Source organism: Camelus dromedarius, chromosome 7 (assembly GCF_036321535.1).
Source record: "Camelus dromedarius isolate mCamDro1 chromosome 7, mCamDro1.pat, whole genome shotgun sequence".
Taxonomy (NCBI): Eukaryota; Metazoa; Chordata; class Mammalia; order Artiodactyla; family Camelidae; genus Camelus; species Camelus dromedarius.
Window position 1 is genome coordinate 46,859,824 of NC_087442.1, and position 13,485 is coordinate 46,873,308.

The 13,485-nt window shown below is 38.2% G+C and overlaps 1 protein-coding gene across 4 annotated transcripts in view; it reads left to right on the forward strand.

The window, feature by feature from the left end:
• The window catches only part of RAPGEF5 (Rap guanine nucleotide exchange factor 5), a 241,542-nt gene that overhangs the window by 122,008 nt on the left and 106,049 nt on the right, over nt 1-13,485 (forward strand). For 3 of the 4 annotated variants that reach the window (XM_031455033.2, XM_064487511.1, XM_064487512.1), the window contains exon 8: nt 7,340-7,413. In XM_031455033.2, the coding sequence (XP_031310893.1) occupies nt 7,340-7,413 (74 nt within the window). The remainder of the gene's footprint in view (nt 1-7,339; nt 7,414-13,485) is intronic. The other variant, XM_064487513.1, reaches the window with a different exon arrangement.

The window sequence follows — 13,485 nt, forward strand, 5'->3', positions numbered from 1 at the left end:
GCCCACAGCAGAGAGCTGCACCTGACCCAGTGTTAGGAGGAGGCGCGATCTGCTTGCCGACAGGTGCTGGGAGCAGCACAGAAGAGGGCGCCAACGGAGGGCCTCTGAAAACAGCAAGCTGAGCTTCCAAAACAGGACGAAGACAAAAAGACTTCACATTAAAAGCACACAGACTCCAGGAGAACACCGACAACCCCCCCCCCCTTTTTTTTTAAATCTGTTTTTACCTGTTCTATTTTCTATTACTCTCTTAAATTTTACTTCTTAATTCATTTCTATTTCTCTTGGGTTTTGATGTCCTGCTATTGATTAGACACAGGTTTCAAATACATCTATTCATCTCCCCCCCCCTTTTTTTGTAAAGGTTTCAAAAGGACGTCTCAACCCGATTAATACTCTGCTTCAACTCACTCTTCTATTATTCATTATACACTGTTTTCAAACCCTCTTTCTCCCTTCTTTTAAAATTCTTTCTCTTTTTTTTTTTTCTTTTTTCCCTAAGTTCTATTCCTAAATACGCATCAGATAGATAAAATCCTTAAGGACCAAAATAAACAACTGATACTCCATAAACCACAGTGCCAAAGACGTATGAGCAAGATGAAGAAGCAGAAAAACCTTTCCCAATTAAAAGAACAAGAGAAATCCCCTGAAAGAAAGATCAACGAAATAGACATCGGTAGCCTACTAGATCAAGATTTCAAAAAAGGAGTGATCGAATTGCTGAAGGAATTAAAAGAGATAGTGTTTAGAGATATAAAATATGTCAAAAATGAAATTGAAGCTATAAAGAAGAGCCAAGTAGAATGGGTAAACTCATTGACAGAGATGAGGAATGATCTAATAGCTGTGCAAAGCCGACTAGATAATGCAGAGGAACGAATTAGTGATCTAGAAGACAGGGCAATAGAAAGCACCCATTCAGAAGAACTACAAGAGAAGCAAATAAAAAATAATGAAAATAGCATAAGGGACCTATGGGATAATATAAAGCGTCCCAATCTTCACATAATAGGGGTCCCAGAAGGAGAAGAAAGATCAAAGGGGATTGAAAAGGTTTTTGAAGAAATCATGACTGAAAACTTCCCAAACTTAAAGAAGGAATCAGATATCCAAGTACAGGAAGCTCAGAGGGTCCCAAACAGGAAGAACCCAAATAGACCCACACCAAGACATATCATAATCAAGATGGCCAGAGTCAAGGATAAAGAAAGGATTCTAAAGGCAGCAAGAGAAAAGCAAAGAGTAAGTTACAAGGGAACCCCCATAAGGCTCTCAGCTGATTTCTCTACACAAACACTACAGGCCAGAAGGGAGTGGCAAGATATATTCAAAGCCCTGAATGAAAAAACGATGCAGCCTAGGATCCTTCATCCAGCAAGGCTATCCTTGAGGATAGAAGGAGAAATAAAGAGTTTCACAGACAAAAAAAAAGCTGCAGGAGTTTAGCAACACTAAACCCATGCTAAAAGAAATATTGAAAGGGCTATTCTAAATAGAAAAGCAGCAGGATGCTACAGAAATGAGAAACACACAACTGGAAAGGTGATAACTCATGAATTACAAATAAAGTAAACATGAAATTATAAAAGAAGACATACAAATCACTGAGAGTGGGAGAGGGAGGCAGGGAAACATAGAATATTTTTTTCTTTCTTTTTAAAATTTTTTTAACAGTAGGATGGGTTTGAGATCATGTTACTATCAGTTTAATAAAAACAGTTATAGTAATGGGTTGACGGATTTACAAAAAAGGGTAACCACAAGCCAAAAATTTACAAAGGAGTCACAAAAATTAAATAAAATCCATGATAATACAAAGGAAAATTACCAAACCACAAAAGGAAGAAGAAAGGAACAAAGAGGATATACCAATTCAACTGCAAAGATAAGTTCAAAATGGCAATAAACACACATCTATCATTAATTACTGTAAATGTTAATGGACTAAATGCGCCAGTCAAAAGACACAGAGTGGCAGACTGGATAATAAAGCAAGAACCTTCAATATGCTGCATACAAGAGACCCACTTTAGGGAGAAGGACACATATAGATTGAGAGTGAAAGGATGGAAAAGGATATTCCATGCAAATGGAAAAGCCAAAAAAGCAGGTGTTGCAGTACTGATTTCAGACAAAATAGACTTTAAAACAAAGGCCATAAAGAAAGATAAAGAAGGACATTTAATAATGATTAAAGGAGTGATACAAGATGAGGATATTACACTCGTGAATATATATGCACCCAATATAGGAGCACCTAAGTACATACAAGAATTACTAACAGAGATAAAGGGGGATATTGATGGGAATACAATCATAGTTGGAGATTTTAACACTGCATTAACATCACTAGACAGATCTTCCAGACAGAAAATAAACAAGGCAACAGAGAAATTAAATACTACAATAGAAAAACTAGATTTGGTGGATATTTTCAGAGCATTACACCCCCAAAAAATAGGATATACATTCTTTTCAAGTGCACATGGAACATCTTCCAGGATCGATCGTGTACTTGGGCACAAAAGAAACCTCAACAATTTTAAGAAGATAGAAATTATCTCAAGCATCTTTACTGACCACGATGCCATAAAACTGGAAATCAACAACAGAGAAACAAAGGAGAAAAAAAGGAAAGCATGGAGATTAAACAATATGTTATTGAAAAAACAATGGATCAATGAGGAAATCAAAGCTGAAATTAAAAAATACCTTGAGACAAATGATAATGAAAGCACAACCACTCAAAACCTATGGGACACAGCAAAGGCAGTGCTAAGAGGGAAGTTTATAGCGATACAGGCCTTCCTCAAAAAAGAACAATCTCAAATAAACAATTTAACCCACCACCTGAATGAATTAGAAAAAGAAGAACAAAAAGCCCCAAAAAGCAGCAGAAGGAAGGGAATAATAAAGATCAGAGAGGAATTAAATACAATAGAGATTAACAACACCATAGAAAAAATCAACCAAACCAAAAGCTGGTTTTTTGAAAAAGTAAATAAAATCGAAAAACCTCTGGCCAAACTCACAAAGAAGAAAAAAGAGAGAGCACAAATTAGCAAAATAAGAAAGGAAAATGGAGAAATTACAACAAACAAAATAGAAATACAGAATATCATACGAGAATATTATGAAAAACTATATGGAACCAAACTGGATAACCTAGAGGAGATGGACAAGTTTCTGGAAACATAGTGTCCACCAAAACTGAATCAAGAAGAATCTGAACACTTGAACAATCCGATCACTAGAAAGGAAATAGAAACAGCAATTAAAAACCTCCCTACAAATAAAAGTCCAGGACCGGACGGCTTCACCGGGGAATTCTACCAAACATACAAAGAAGAACTCATACCAGTCCTTCTCAAACTCTTCCAGACGATTGAAAAGGAGGGAATACTCCCAAACTCATTCTATGAAGCCACCATCACCCTGATACCAAAACCAGGCAAAGACACTACAAAAAAAGAGAATTACAGGCCAGTATCACTGATGAACATAGACGCCAAAATCCTCACCAAAATTTTAGCAAACAGAATCCAACAACACATAAAAAAGATTATACATCATGACCAAGTGGGGTTCATCCCAGGGACACAAGGCTGGTTCAACATACGCAAATCAATCAGTGTAATACATCACATCAAGAAGAGAAAGGACAAAAACCACATGGTCATCTCAATCGATGCAGAAAAAGCATTTGATAAAATTCAACACCCATTTATGATAAAAACTCTCGCCAAAGTGGGTATAGAGGGAACGTATCTCAACATAATAAAAGCTGTATATGACAAACCTATAGCCAGCATAGTACTCAAAGGTGAAAAACTCAAAAGCTTCCCACTAAAATCTGGGACAAGACAAGGATGCGCACTATCACCACTCCTATTCAACATAGTCCTGGAAGTCCTAGCCACAGCAGTCAGGCAAGAGAAAGAAATAAAAGGGATCCAAATTGGAAAAGAAGAGGTAAAAGTGTCATTATATGCTGATGACATGTTACTATATATAGAAAACCCTAAAAGGTCCACACAAAAGCTACTAGAGCTGATTGAAGAATTCAGCAAGGTAGCAGGTTACAAAATTAACGTTCAGAAATCAGTTGCATTTCTTTACACTAACGATAAATCAACAGAAGAAGAAAGTAAAGAAACAATCCCCTTTAAAATAGCACCCAAAGTAATAAAATATCTGGGAATAAATCTAACCAAGGAGGTGAAAGAATTATACACAGAAAACTATAAACCATTGATGAAGGAAATTAAAGAAGACTTTAAAAAATAGAAAGATATTCCATGCTCTTGGATTGGAAGAATCAATATTGTTAAAATGGTCACACTGCCCAAGGCAATCTACAGATTTAATGCAATCCCTATCCAATTACCCAGGACATATTTCACAGAACTAGAACAAATCATAATAAAATTCATATGGAACCATCAAAGACCTAGAATTGCCAAAGCATTACTGAAGAGAAAGAAAGAGGCTGGAGGAATAACTCTCCCAGACTTCAGACAATACTATAGAGCTACAGTCATCAAGACAGCATGGTATTGGTACCAAAACAGACATATAGACCAATGGAACAGAATAGAGAGCCCAGAAATGAACCCACAAACTTTTGGTCAACTCATCTTTGACAAAGGAGGCAAGAATATACATTGGAATAAAGACAGTCTCTTCAGCAAATGGTGTTGGGAAAACTGGACAGCACCATGTAAAACAATGAAGCTAGAACACTCCCTTACACCATAGACAAAAATCAACTCAAAATGGATTAAAGACTTAAGCATAAGACAAGATACAATAAACCTCCTAGAGGAAAACATAGGCAAAACATTACCTGACATACATTTCAAAAATTTTCTCCTAGAAGAAATAAAAGCAAGAATAAACAAATGGGACCTAATGAAACTTAGAAGCTTCTGCACAGCAAAGGAAACCAGAAATAAAACAAGAAGAAAACCTACGGCATGGGAGAAAATTTTTGCAAGTGAAACCGACAAAGGCTTGATCTCCAGAATATATAAGCAGCTCATACGACTCAATAAGAAAAAAATAAACAACCCAATCCAAAAATGGGCAGAAGACCTAAACAAGCAATTCTCCAAGGAAGGCATACAAATGATCAAAAAGCACATGAAAAAATGCTCCGTATCACTAATTATCAGAGAAATGCAAATCAAAACTACAATGAGGTATCACCTCACACCAGTCAGAATGGCCGTCATTCAAAAATCCACAAATGACAAATGCTGGAGAGGCTGTGGAGAAAGGGGAACCCTCCTACACTGCTGGTGGGAATGCAGTTTGGTGCAGCCACTGTGGAAAACAGTGTGGAGATTCCTCAAAAGACTAGGAATAGACTTACCATATGACCCAGGAATCCCACTCCTGGGCTTGTATCCAGAAGGAAATCTACTTCAGGATGACACCTGCACCCCAATGTTCATAGCAGCACTATTTACAATAGCCAAAACATGGAAACAGCCTAAATGTCCATCAACAGGTGACTGGATAAAGAAGAAGTGGTATATTTATACAATGGAATACTACTCAGCCATAAAAACCGACAACATAATGCCATTTGCAGCAACATGGATGCTCCTGGAGAATGTCATTCTAAGTGAAGTAAGCCAGAAAGAGAAAGAAAAATACCATATGAGATCGCTCATATGTGGAATCTAAAAAACAAAAACAAAAACAAACAAACAAAAACAAAGCGTAAATACAGGACAGAAATAGACTCACAGACAGAGAATACAGACTTGTGGTTACCAGGGGGGTGGAGGGTGGGAAGGGATAGACTGGGATTTCAAAATTGTAGAATAGACTATACTGTATAGCACAGGGAAATATACACAAAATGTTATGATAACTCACAGAGAAAAAAATGTGACAATGAGTGTGTATATGTCCATGAATAACTGAAAAATTGTGCTGAACACTGGAATTTGACACAACATTGTAAAATGATTATAAATCAATAAAAAAAGTTAAAAAAAAAAGACCCCATAGTTTGGAATTTGGTGGTAATAGTGCATGAAGAAATCCAAATATAAAATATCGTGCTTCCTTCATTATGTAACAGTAAAATATTAGCCAAAAAGATCACACTTAAAAAAAAGAATGTTCTCCTCCTACACTGTTGGTGAGAATGTAAATTGCTGCAGCCACTATGGACGACAGTATGAAGGTTCCTTAAAAAACTAAAAATGGACTTAGCATATGATCCAGCAATCCCACTCCTGGGCATATATGTGGAGAAAACTATAATTCGAAAAGACACATACACCCCAATGTTCATAGCAGCACTATTTACAATAGCCGAAACATTGGAAACAACCTAAATGTCCATCAACAAATGACTGGATGAAGAAGATGTGGTGTATGTGTATGCAGTGGAGTGTTACTCAACCTTAAAAGATGAAATAATGCCATTTGCAGTAACATGGTTGGACCTAGCAATTATCATATTGAGTAAAGTAAGTCAGACAAAGACAAATGTCATATGATACCACTTATATGTGGAATCTAAAAAGAAATGATACAGATTCTATTTACAAACCAAAAACAGACTCAGATATAGAAAGCAAACTGGTTATCAAAGAGGAAAGGGCAGGGAGGGATAAACTAGGGTTTTGGGATTAATAAATACACATTACTATATATAAAATAGATAAACAACAAGGACCTACTTTATAGCACAGGGAACTATATTCAATTTCTTGTAATAACATATAATGGAAAAGAATCTGAAAAGAAAAAAAATGTGTGTGTGTGTGTATATATATATTATGTAACACTAAACTATTAGCCAAAAAAATCACACTTAAAAATAAGAATGTTCTCCTCCTACAATGTTGGTGAAAATGTAAATATATATATACACATATACACATAACTGAATCACTTAGCTGTACACCTGAAACTAACATTGTAAATCAACTACATTTCAATAAAAAACATTTTAAAAAAAAGGTGTTTTCACAAGAATTTGATAGAAGCCTTCATCTCTACCCCAGCTCCCCTTGGGTAAAGCTCAGTACTGACATGTTGTTGTCTCAGTGGGTTGAGGTGATGAGGAAAGTTGCAATCAGATTTCTCCAATGCCTTTGATTTAATAAATGAGAAAATACAGTGAAAAGTGCCCAGTGCTATTAGTTAAACTTTTCATCTAAATAATAAAAACAAATACAGATATTTACATTTTGTGAATACCTAACATAATTTTTTTCTTGTCACATTGCCATCTGAAAAGAAAATGACCCGAAACAGTTTTCGTATGGTGCGACATTTGTGTAATGTTGTTCTTTTTCTTTTCTTCTTTAAGCAGTTGAACGAGATGAAGACAACAATGACAAACACGTAACTGTGACAGAGTCTGAAGGTGTTCCAGATCCCCAGGTGTGATAAGTTCTGTGACAGCCCCTCATCGCGCCGTTCTGCTGTGTCGAGAGTGGTGAGATAGGGCAGGTGCTTGCAGATGATTGAGGTTTTACCTTTTGTGTTCTGCAAAGCAGTCATGTAGTGGGAATAAAGTACTTATTTTTGATAAAGAGATATTTCACAAGAGAGGCCAAAATTGCTCACTACATTTATGATTTGATTCATGGAAGGGTGGACAGATGCAGAAAAATACTCCACTTCCCAGAGAAAGCAAGCAAAGTCAGTGAAGAATCAGGAGAGACCACCCTGGGGCAGACCATGCCCTGGAGCAGAGGAGAATCAGCCCGGGCTTGGCCAGATGAGTGCGAGTCTTGCCTGCCTCGGTTTCTGTGCTGACCCCCAGGGGTCACCTCCTGGCATGGATGTTCTTTCTGTAGCAACTGACCTCCAAATACTGTGGCAGCATAAACTTTGGGCAGTAGTGCTGTCCACTGTTAGCTTTATGTAAAAGCAGAGCCCTTAAAGATTCTCGGTACGGACAAGACAGCAGGGAAAGCAGGGAAAGAAGCAGAACAGGGGGCACGAAGACATTCTTTTGCAACTTCATAGTAGTTCAGCTCTACTCCTCAGAATTCCACCTCCTGGACACCCAGCTGTCCCATTATGTGACATGGCTAAATACCTGGCTACATTAAGTAGTGAATTTTTCACTTGTGAGTTTTAAATGACTCATCTCTAAACCTACCTGATAGGAGACTTATGAGGATTAAAAAGAGAAGTATGTTGAATAAATAAGCCACGAGACTTTATTATACATGAGAACAAGAAAGGAGTGGGTCCAGGGGAGTCTACTACTGGGAAATCAGTCATGGTGTGTACAGAGCAGGGGGTTCATGGAACTGCCCCGGTGAAGAATCTGACAGACTTGACTCTCAGGAAGAAAGGGGTGGAAAATTCTGGAAGCAGACAAGCCCTTTAGAGCCCTCACTTCCTGCAGGGTGTTGCTCTGTTCTACTAGACGTTACAGAGGAAATGGCCTTTCAGGATTATGGTGATGGTGTCATGATGTCACGCAGGTCCAAACTCATCAAAATGTATACATTAAATGTGTGTGACTTTTTGTATATTAAGCATATCTCGGTAAAGCTGAAAAAAAGACTCTTAGCTTGGTTGACCCATTGCAGTTCACCTTTAAAGTTGTAAATCTGTTGATTCTGGTCAGAGTGATCACATTAGCTTTTTCAGTCAAGATTGCACAGGTTGTCATGTTCTAATAAGTTCATATAAGGACTTGATTGGAATTGTTTTGCTGCAGTAATATTCAGGATATGGTAGCCCACAAGTTCATACTGAAATTACACTGCAGACATCCGAGGAAACCTGGGCAGGGATTCCTTTCTCAAAGACTTCTTAAAGCATTTGGTTGTTATTGGGACAGTTTCTTTATTATTTAGTTTCTAAATTTAAATTGCTCTTCTTTGTTTTGGACTTACTCTGTGGACAAGAGTTGGCTTTAATGCAGTTTTACTCCTCTGTGTATCTCAGTCGGATCCACAGACCTTGCTTTTGGAGATTTTGTGGTTTTTCTCCAGCAACGGTGACATAACTGCATATTTACAGGATGTACCGAGGGCTAAAACTGAAACCAGTTGAAGCCAGCGAGTCAGTAATTAGATCAGGAAAAGGTTCTGTTTAGGTTGGAAAGTCATGAGTGAAGTTCACTGGGATGCATAATTATGAGTGCTACAGCTGAGACAGCTGTCACTCCCTCTGATGTGTCTGAGAAAGCTTGATCTGCTCCTCCCAGTAGAAGTGCCACTTTTCTTGGTTGGATTCTGCAGGTCCATCTGTCCAAATGCTCGGGGTAGGATCACCAGTGGTTCAAGTCATACAAGGTGAGCTGAAAGGAGACTTTCAGAGTTTCACCGTCCAGTATCTAGGCAGAACTAGAAACAAATGCATGCGTGTGCTTGTGGGTGTATACCTGTGTGCACGTTACACAACAGTGTATTAATCTGATATTTGATGTATATGCATGTAATTAATTGAGCTCCTATATGCCAGACTCTGTGGTGAGTATTTCACATGATTGCAGTCTTCATTCCAGAGTATATTTTAAACAAGTTAAGTGCAAGTTGGTTTTCATTCCTTCCCTGCACATGATGGAGTATGTCAGTCACTGTGGGGAGGGTGCCCTGGGCTGCAGAAAACCTTGGCTGTAGAAAGGGTTAAGACAGTCACTACCCCCAGAGAGGCTAGGCCTTGTTGTACACAGGTTCCCACCCACCAGGAAGCTCTAGTTCTCCTCTCATACGTTGGTACCTTTCTTCCTTTTCTCACTAAGAATATCTTTTCTGTCTAAGAAACTTCCTGTTTTAGTGCAGGGACTTGTGGGCAGAGTGAAGAATGGAGACTGGGATTTGTGTCTCAGCCCTTCTTCCTTGTAGCTGGTGCCTGTAGGCAGGTTCTTCAGTGCCTCTAAACCTGTAAGTTCCTGTCAGGTGGCATCCATGTCTTGGTCACCAAAGTGTCCCCACCATGTTAGCCAGTGACTGGCCTGCTTGATTTTCATCTCTGTAAAGTGTCATGAAATGAACATAAAACAATGCCTGCCATCCTGGCACATAAAAGACTTTGGCTGAGTGTTAGGCATTTCCTTGAGGTTGAGAGACTGCCTCCTGTGGCAGACCACCCACTCCTTCTCTTGGCTCTACCACAGCCACCTCAGGCAAGTCACCCTGTTCTCCTGTGCCCCGTGTTCCTTTTCTGTCAGAGCTGTGAGAGTTAACACTTAGGCAGCACTTCAAACGCCTTAGGCAGTCTTCTGAGCTCTTTGTTTTTATTAACATATTGAAACCTCACAACAAACCCTATGAATCAGATAATATAATTACCACCACTTTACAGAGGAGCTGATAAGTGGTGGGGACAGAAATCCAACCGAGGTAGTCTGGCTCTGACATCCTTGCTTTTAACCACCCCGCTCAACTGCCTTCCTAATATGTGTGAAGTAGAAATCATTGCTGGGTGCTTTTGAGGATGAAATGAGCATCTGTGAAGCAGTCAGACCAGCGCCTGGCACGTAGTAAGTACTCCAAAAAAGTTAGTCTCCAGGAGCCGTTATCTTTCTCATCATGATCATCTGTCTGTCATGTTGCTTTTGGTCTGAATAGTTAAGGTATCTGACATGACTGGGCTGCAGTTTTACTCTGTCTCCCGTTATGGTGTCTTCACATAAAACACTGTAGACCCTTCACTTGTTAGAACCCTTTATACAGGACTAAAGGGTTAAAGAATCTTTATCAAAATGTGCAGAATTTTTGCCAGGTTCTAGTTTAAGGGTTATAATGAGATGTGCAATGAACAATTTATAACATTTTGAACTTTGGAAATTCTCACTTTCATTCAGGTGGCTATTGACCACTGGATTCAGTGATTATTTTCATTCCTATTGGAATCAATCATTTTGATATTAAGTGATGATAACTGTTATACAAATTGATTGTCAACTATTTTACGATTATTTTATCAGTAGCCAAAGTGTGAGTTTCAAAAAACACACTGAAGAAAGCTCTTTTTTAAGTCTGTGATAGCAATCATACAAAACAGGTGATCCTTTTAAATCCTTTATGTTAGAATTTATTAAAATCGCTTATTCTCTCTTTGTTTTTAAACTACTTTATTATTGCCAACTTTGCTGCCCTGCTTGGCAGAATGGTCAGTATTGTATACAGATCTGAGCTGTAATTTCCTTCAGGTCAAACCATGGTACAATATTGGTGACCTCCGTATTCTAGTCTGAACGTTCAGAGAATCAAATATATGATAAATGAGCCCCTTACTTCATCAATTGTGTAAACATATAATGTGTTTATTTTCACCTGAAGAAATAATCATGTAAGTATAATGATTAAGAAAGTATGTGCAGGAAGTAACATAAACATTCCACGTAACTGTGGTTTCTGCCTCCTTCCCTCCCATACTCCAGCAGAACACGGTATCACACAGTGTTTGCCTAGGACAGGTCTGCCTGACCACTGTGGTGTATTAACATAAGTCATTCCACAAGGGAGGAGAAGCAGAGGAAGGAACCTCCCTGAACTTGCTTCGCCTCTCCTGTCCAGTGAGGGACTAGGAGTCATTGAATGAGGCTCTCTGATGCTCCGGCATGGGGATTGAGGCCTGTACTAGTGGTGCCCTGGGCATTAGTAAGCCTGCCTTTATGTCTCAGTTTCTGTCTTACGCACTTTTCCCTCTGCGTGCATCTTGATCCTTCCCCCAATTATCAAAGGGTGTATTTTTCTGTTCCAACCAGTAAGAAAGTTGTCATAGTTTTCTTCCTCTGAAGAAATTTGAGAAAATGAATAATAAAATGAAATTATTTCGTTATCATTATTATTATTTTATTATTAATTGTCTTCTGAATTTTCCTGGAAAGAATTCTTACTGTTTTCTGTGTTAGAAACAGGCACATACAATTTAGTAATATAATATAGCATCACAGCCCATCAGTGTTTTATTCTGTCATTTGGACTTTCTGTATAAAATAGCAAAAAAAAAAAAAAAAAAAAGAAAACTTGATGAATTGCTATTCAGGATTTAATTTTTGAAGAAGTGAATCAACTATGTAGTAATCAATAAGAATTTCCCCGAATACCCTGCATTTGCATTAAAAAGCATTCTGTTATTACAAAAGTGCTTTCATGAGAGGTGGACTCTTTTATGCTGGTTTTCCTCCCCTTGATAGCAGTTTTTGCATGAGGTTTTTTGGTAAATGTTTAGATAAGGTGATTTTTAAGGTCACGATAGTGCAGAAAATGCTTCCAGACACAGAACTGTGCTCTCTCACCTCATGTCGTAAACGTTGCTCATTTATCATGCTTGTCGCTTTTCTGAAGGGAATCCTGTCCAAGTTTCATTTTACTGTGGACAGAATGGACCGAACATTTTTATGATTCCATTTGTAAAGGAAACAGACTTTGCATTTACATTCTTAACATTTCTCTTCTCAAATGCTGGAAGTCATATGAATAGCTTTAATTATGCATTAGAGATTTTTTTTTTCAAAGCAGGACCTTGAAATAAGGCTCTTAAATAACTCTTCTGACGGTTACACATTAATCTTTTTATTTTTTTCCTGGCCTAGCAGTGTTAGGTAAACTGTTTATAATTAATTTCACATAGATAAATTAAGTAGTCCAGGAATGTGAAAGTCTAGATCAAGGGCTGTTAGCTATCTTGCTTCTCCCGCCATAACAAAGCTCTCAAAATATATTAATAAATTCATGGCTTTTTTGAATTAAATCACTAAATTACAGAGCTGTGAAAGGAACCCCCCAGAGAACATCTGGCTGAGCATGGTATTTCCAAAGAGGAAATAAGCCTTATAAGACCAGGATATACGGGCATCTCTCTGGGCTTGAAGTTCTCTGGGGAATGAAGAAGCTTTCATAACCCTCCTTGAAAGCCTTTTTTGATAGTTGCATGTGAGGAGTGCTAAAGAATTGATGATCTTGTGAAAATGCATGTAGAAATTATGCAGCAACCAGAAAATCAAGACAGCAATATTCCTTTTTTAATGACAGGATGATTTAATTATAAGTATAAAATAATTAAGTCAATCTGAAACCCAGTTTTTAAAGTAATAGCATTTTGTGTTTAAAACACATGATCTGTGCACCCAAGTCTCTAATAAAAACGTATTTCCTCAAGAAAGAAAAGTCTCTATCCTAAGGAAACAACTCATGTTCACACAGAAACCAAAAAAAACAAAGTATCTTAAATTTCCTCTACCCTTTTATTGCTGATGATATGTTATCAGTTGTTTTTTAAAAAATATATGGGACCCACAGACAGAAGGAAAGGCTGTCTCTCCAAATTGGAGTCTGCTGAAGCTTAGCCCGGTTGCTTTGGAGCCTGTGCTGGTGAGAAGAGGTAACAGGCTCATTCCCACTTGCCAAATGAATTAGCTCATTTGTGTGCTTTCCTCCCGTGGACCACCCCTGCCTGGCCCCAGTCCCACACGTGCCCTCTATTACACAGGGTGCCACCCTGGGGAGCAAACAGAGATTAGGACCAATTCATCACACC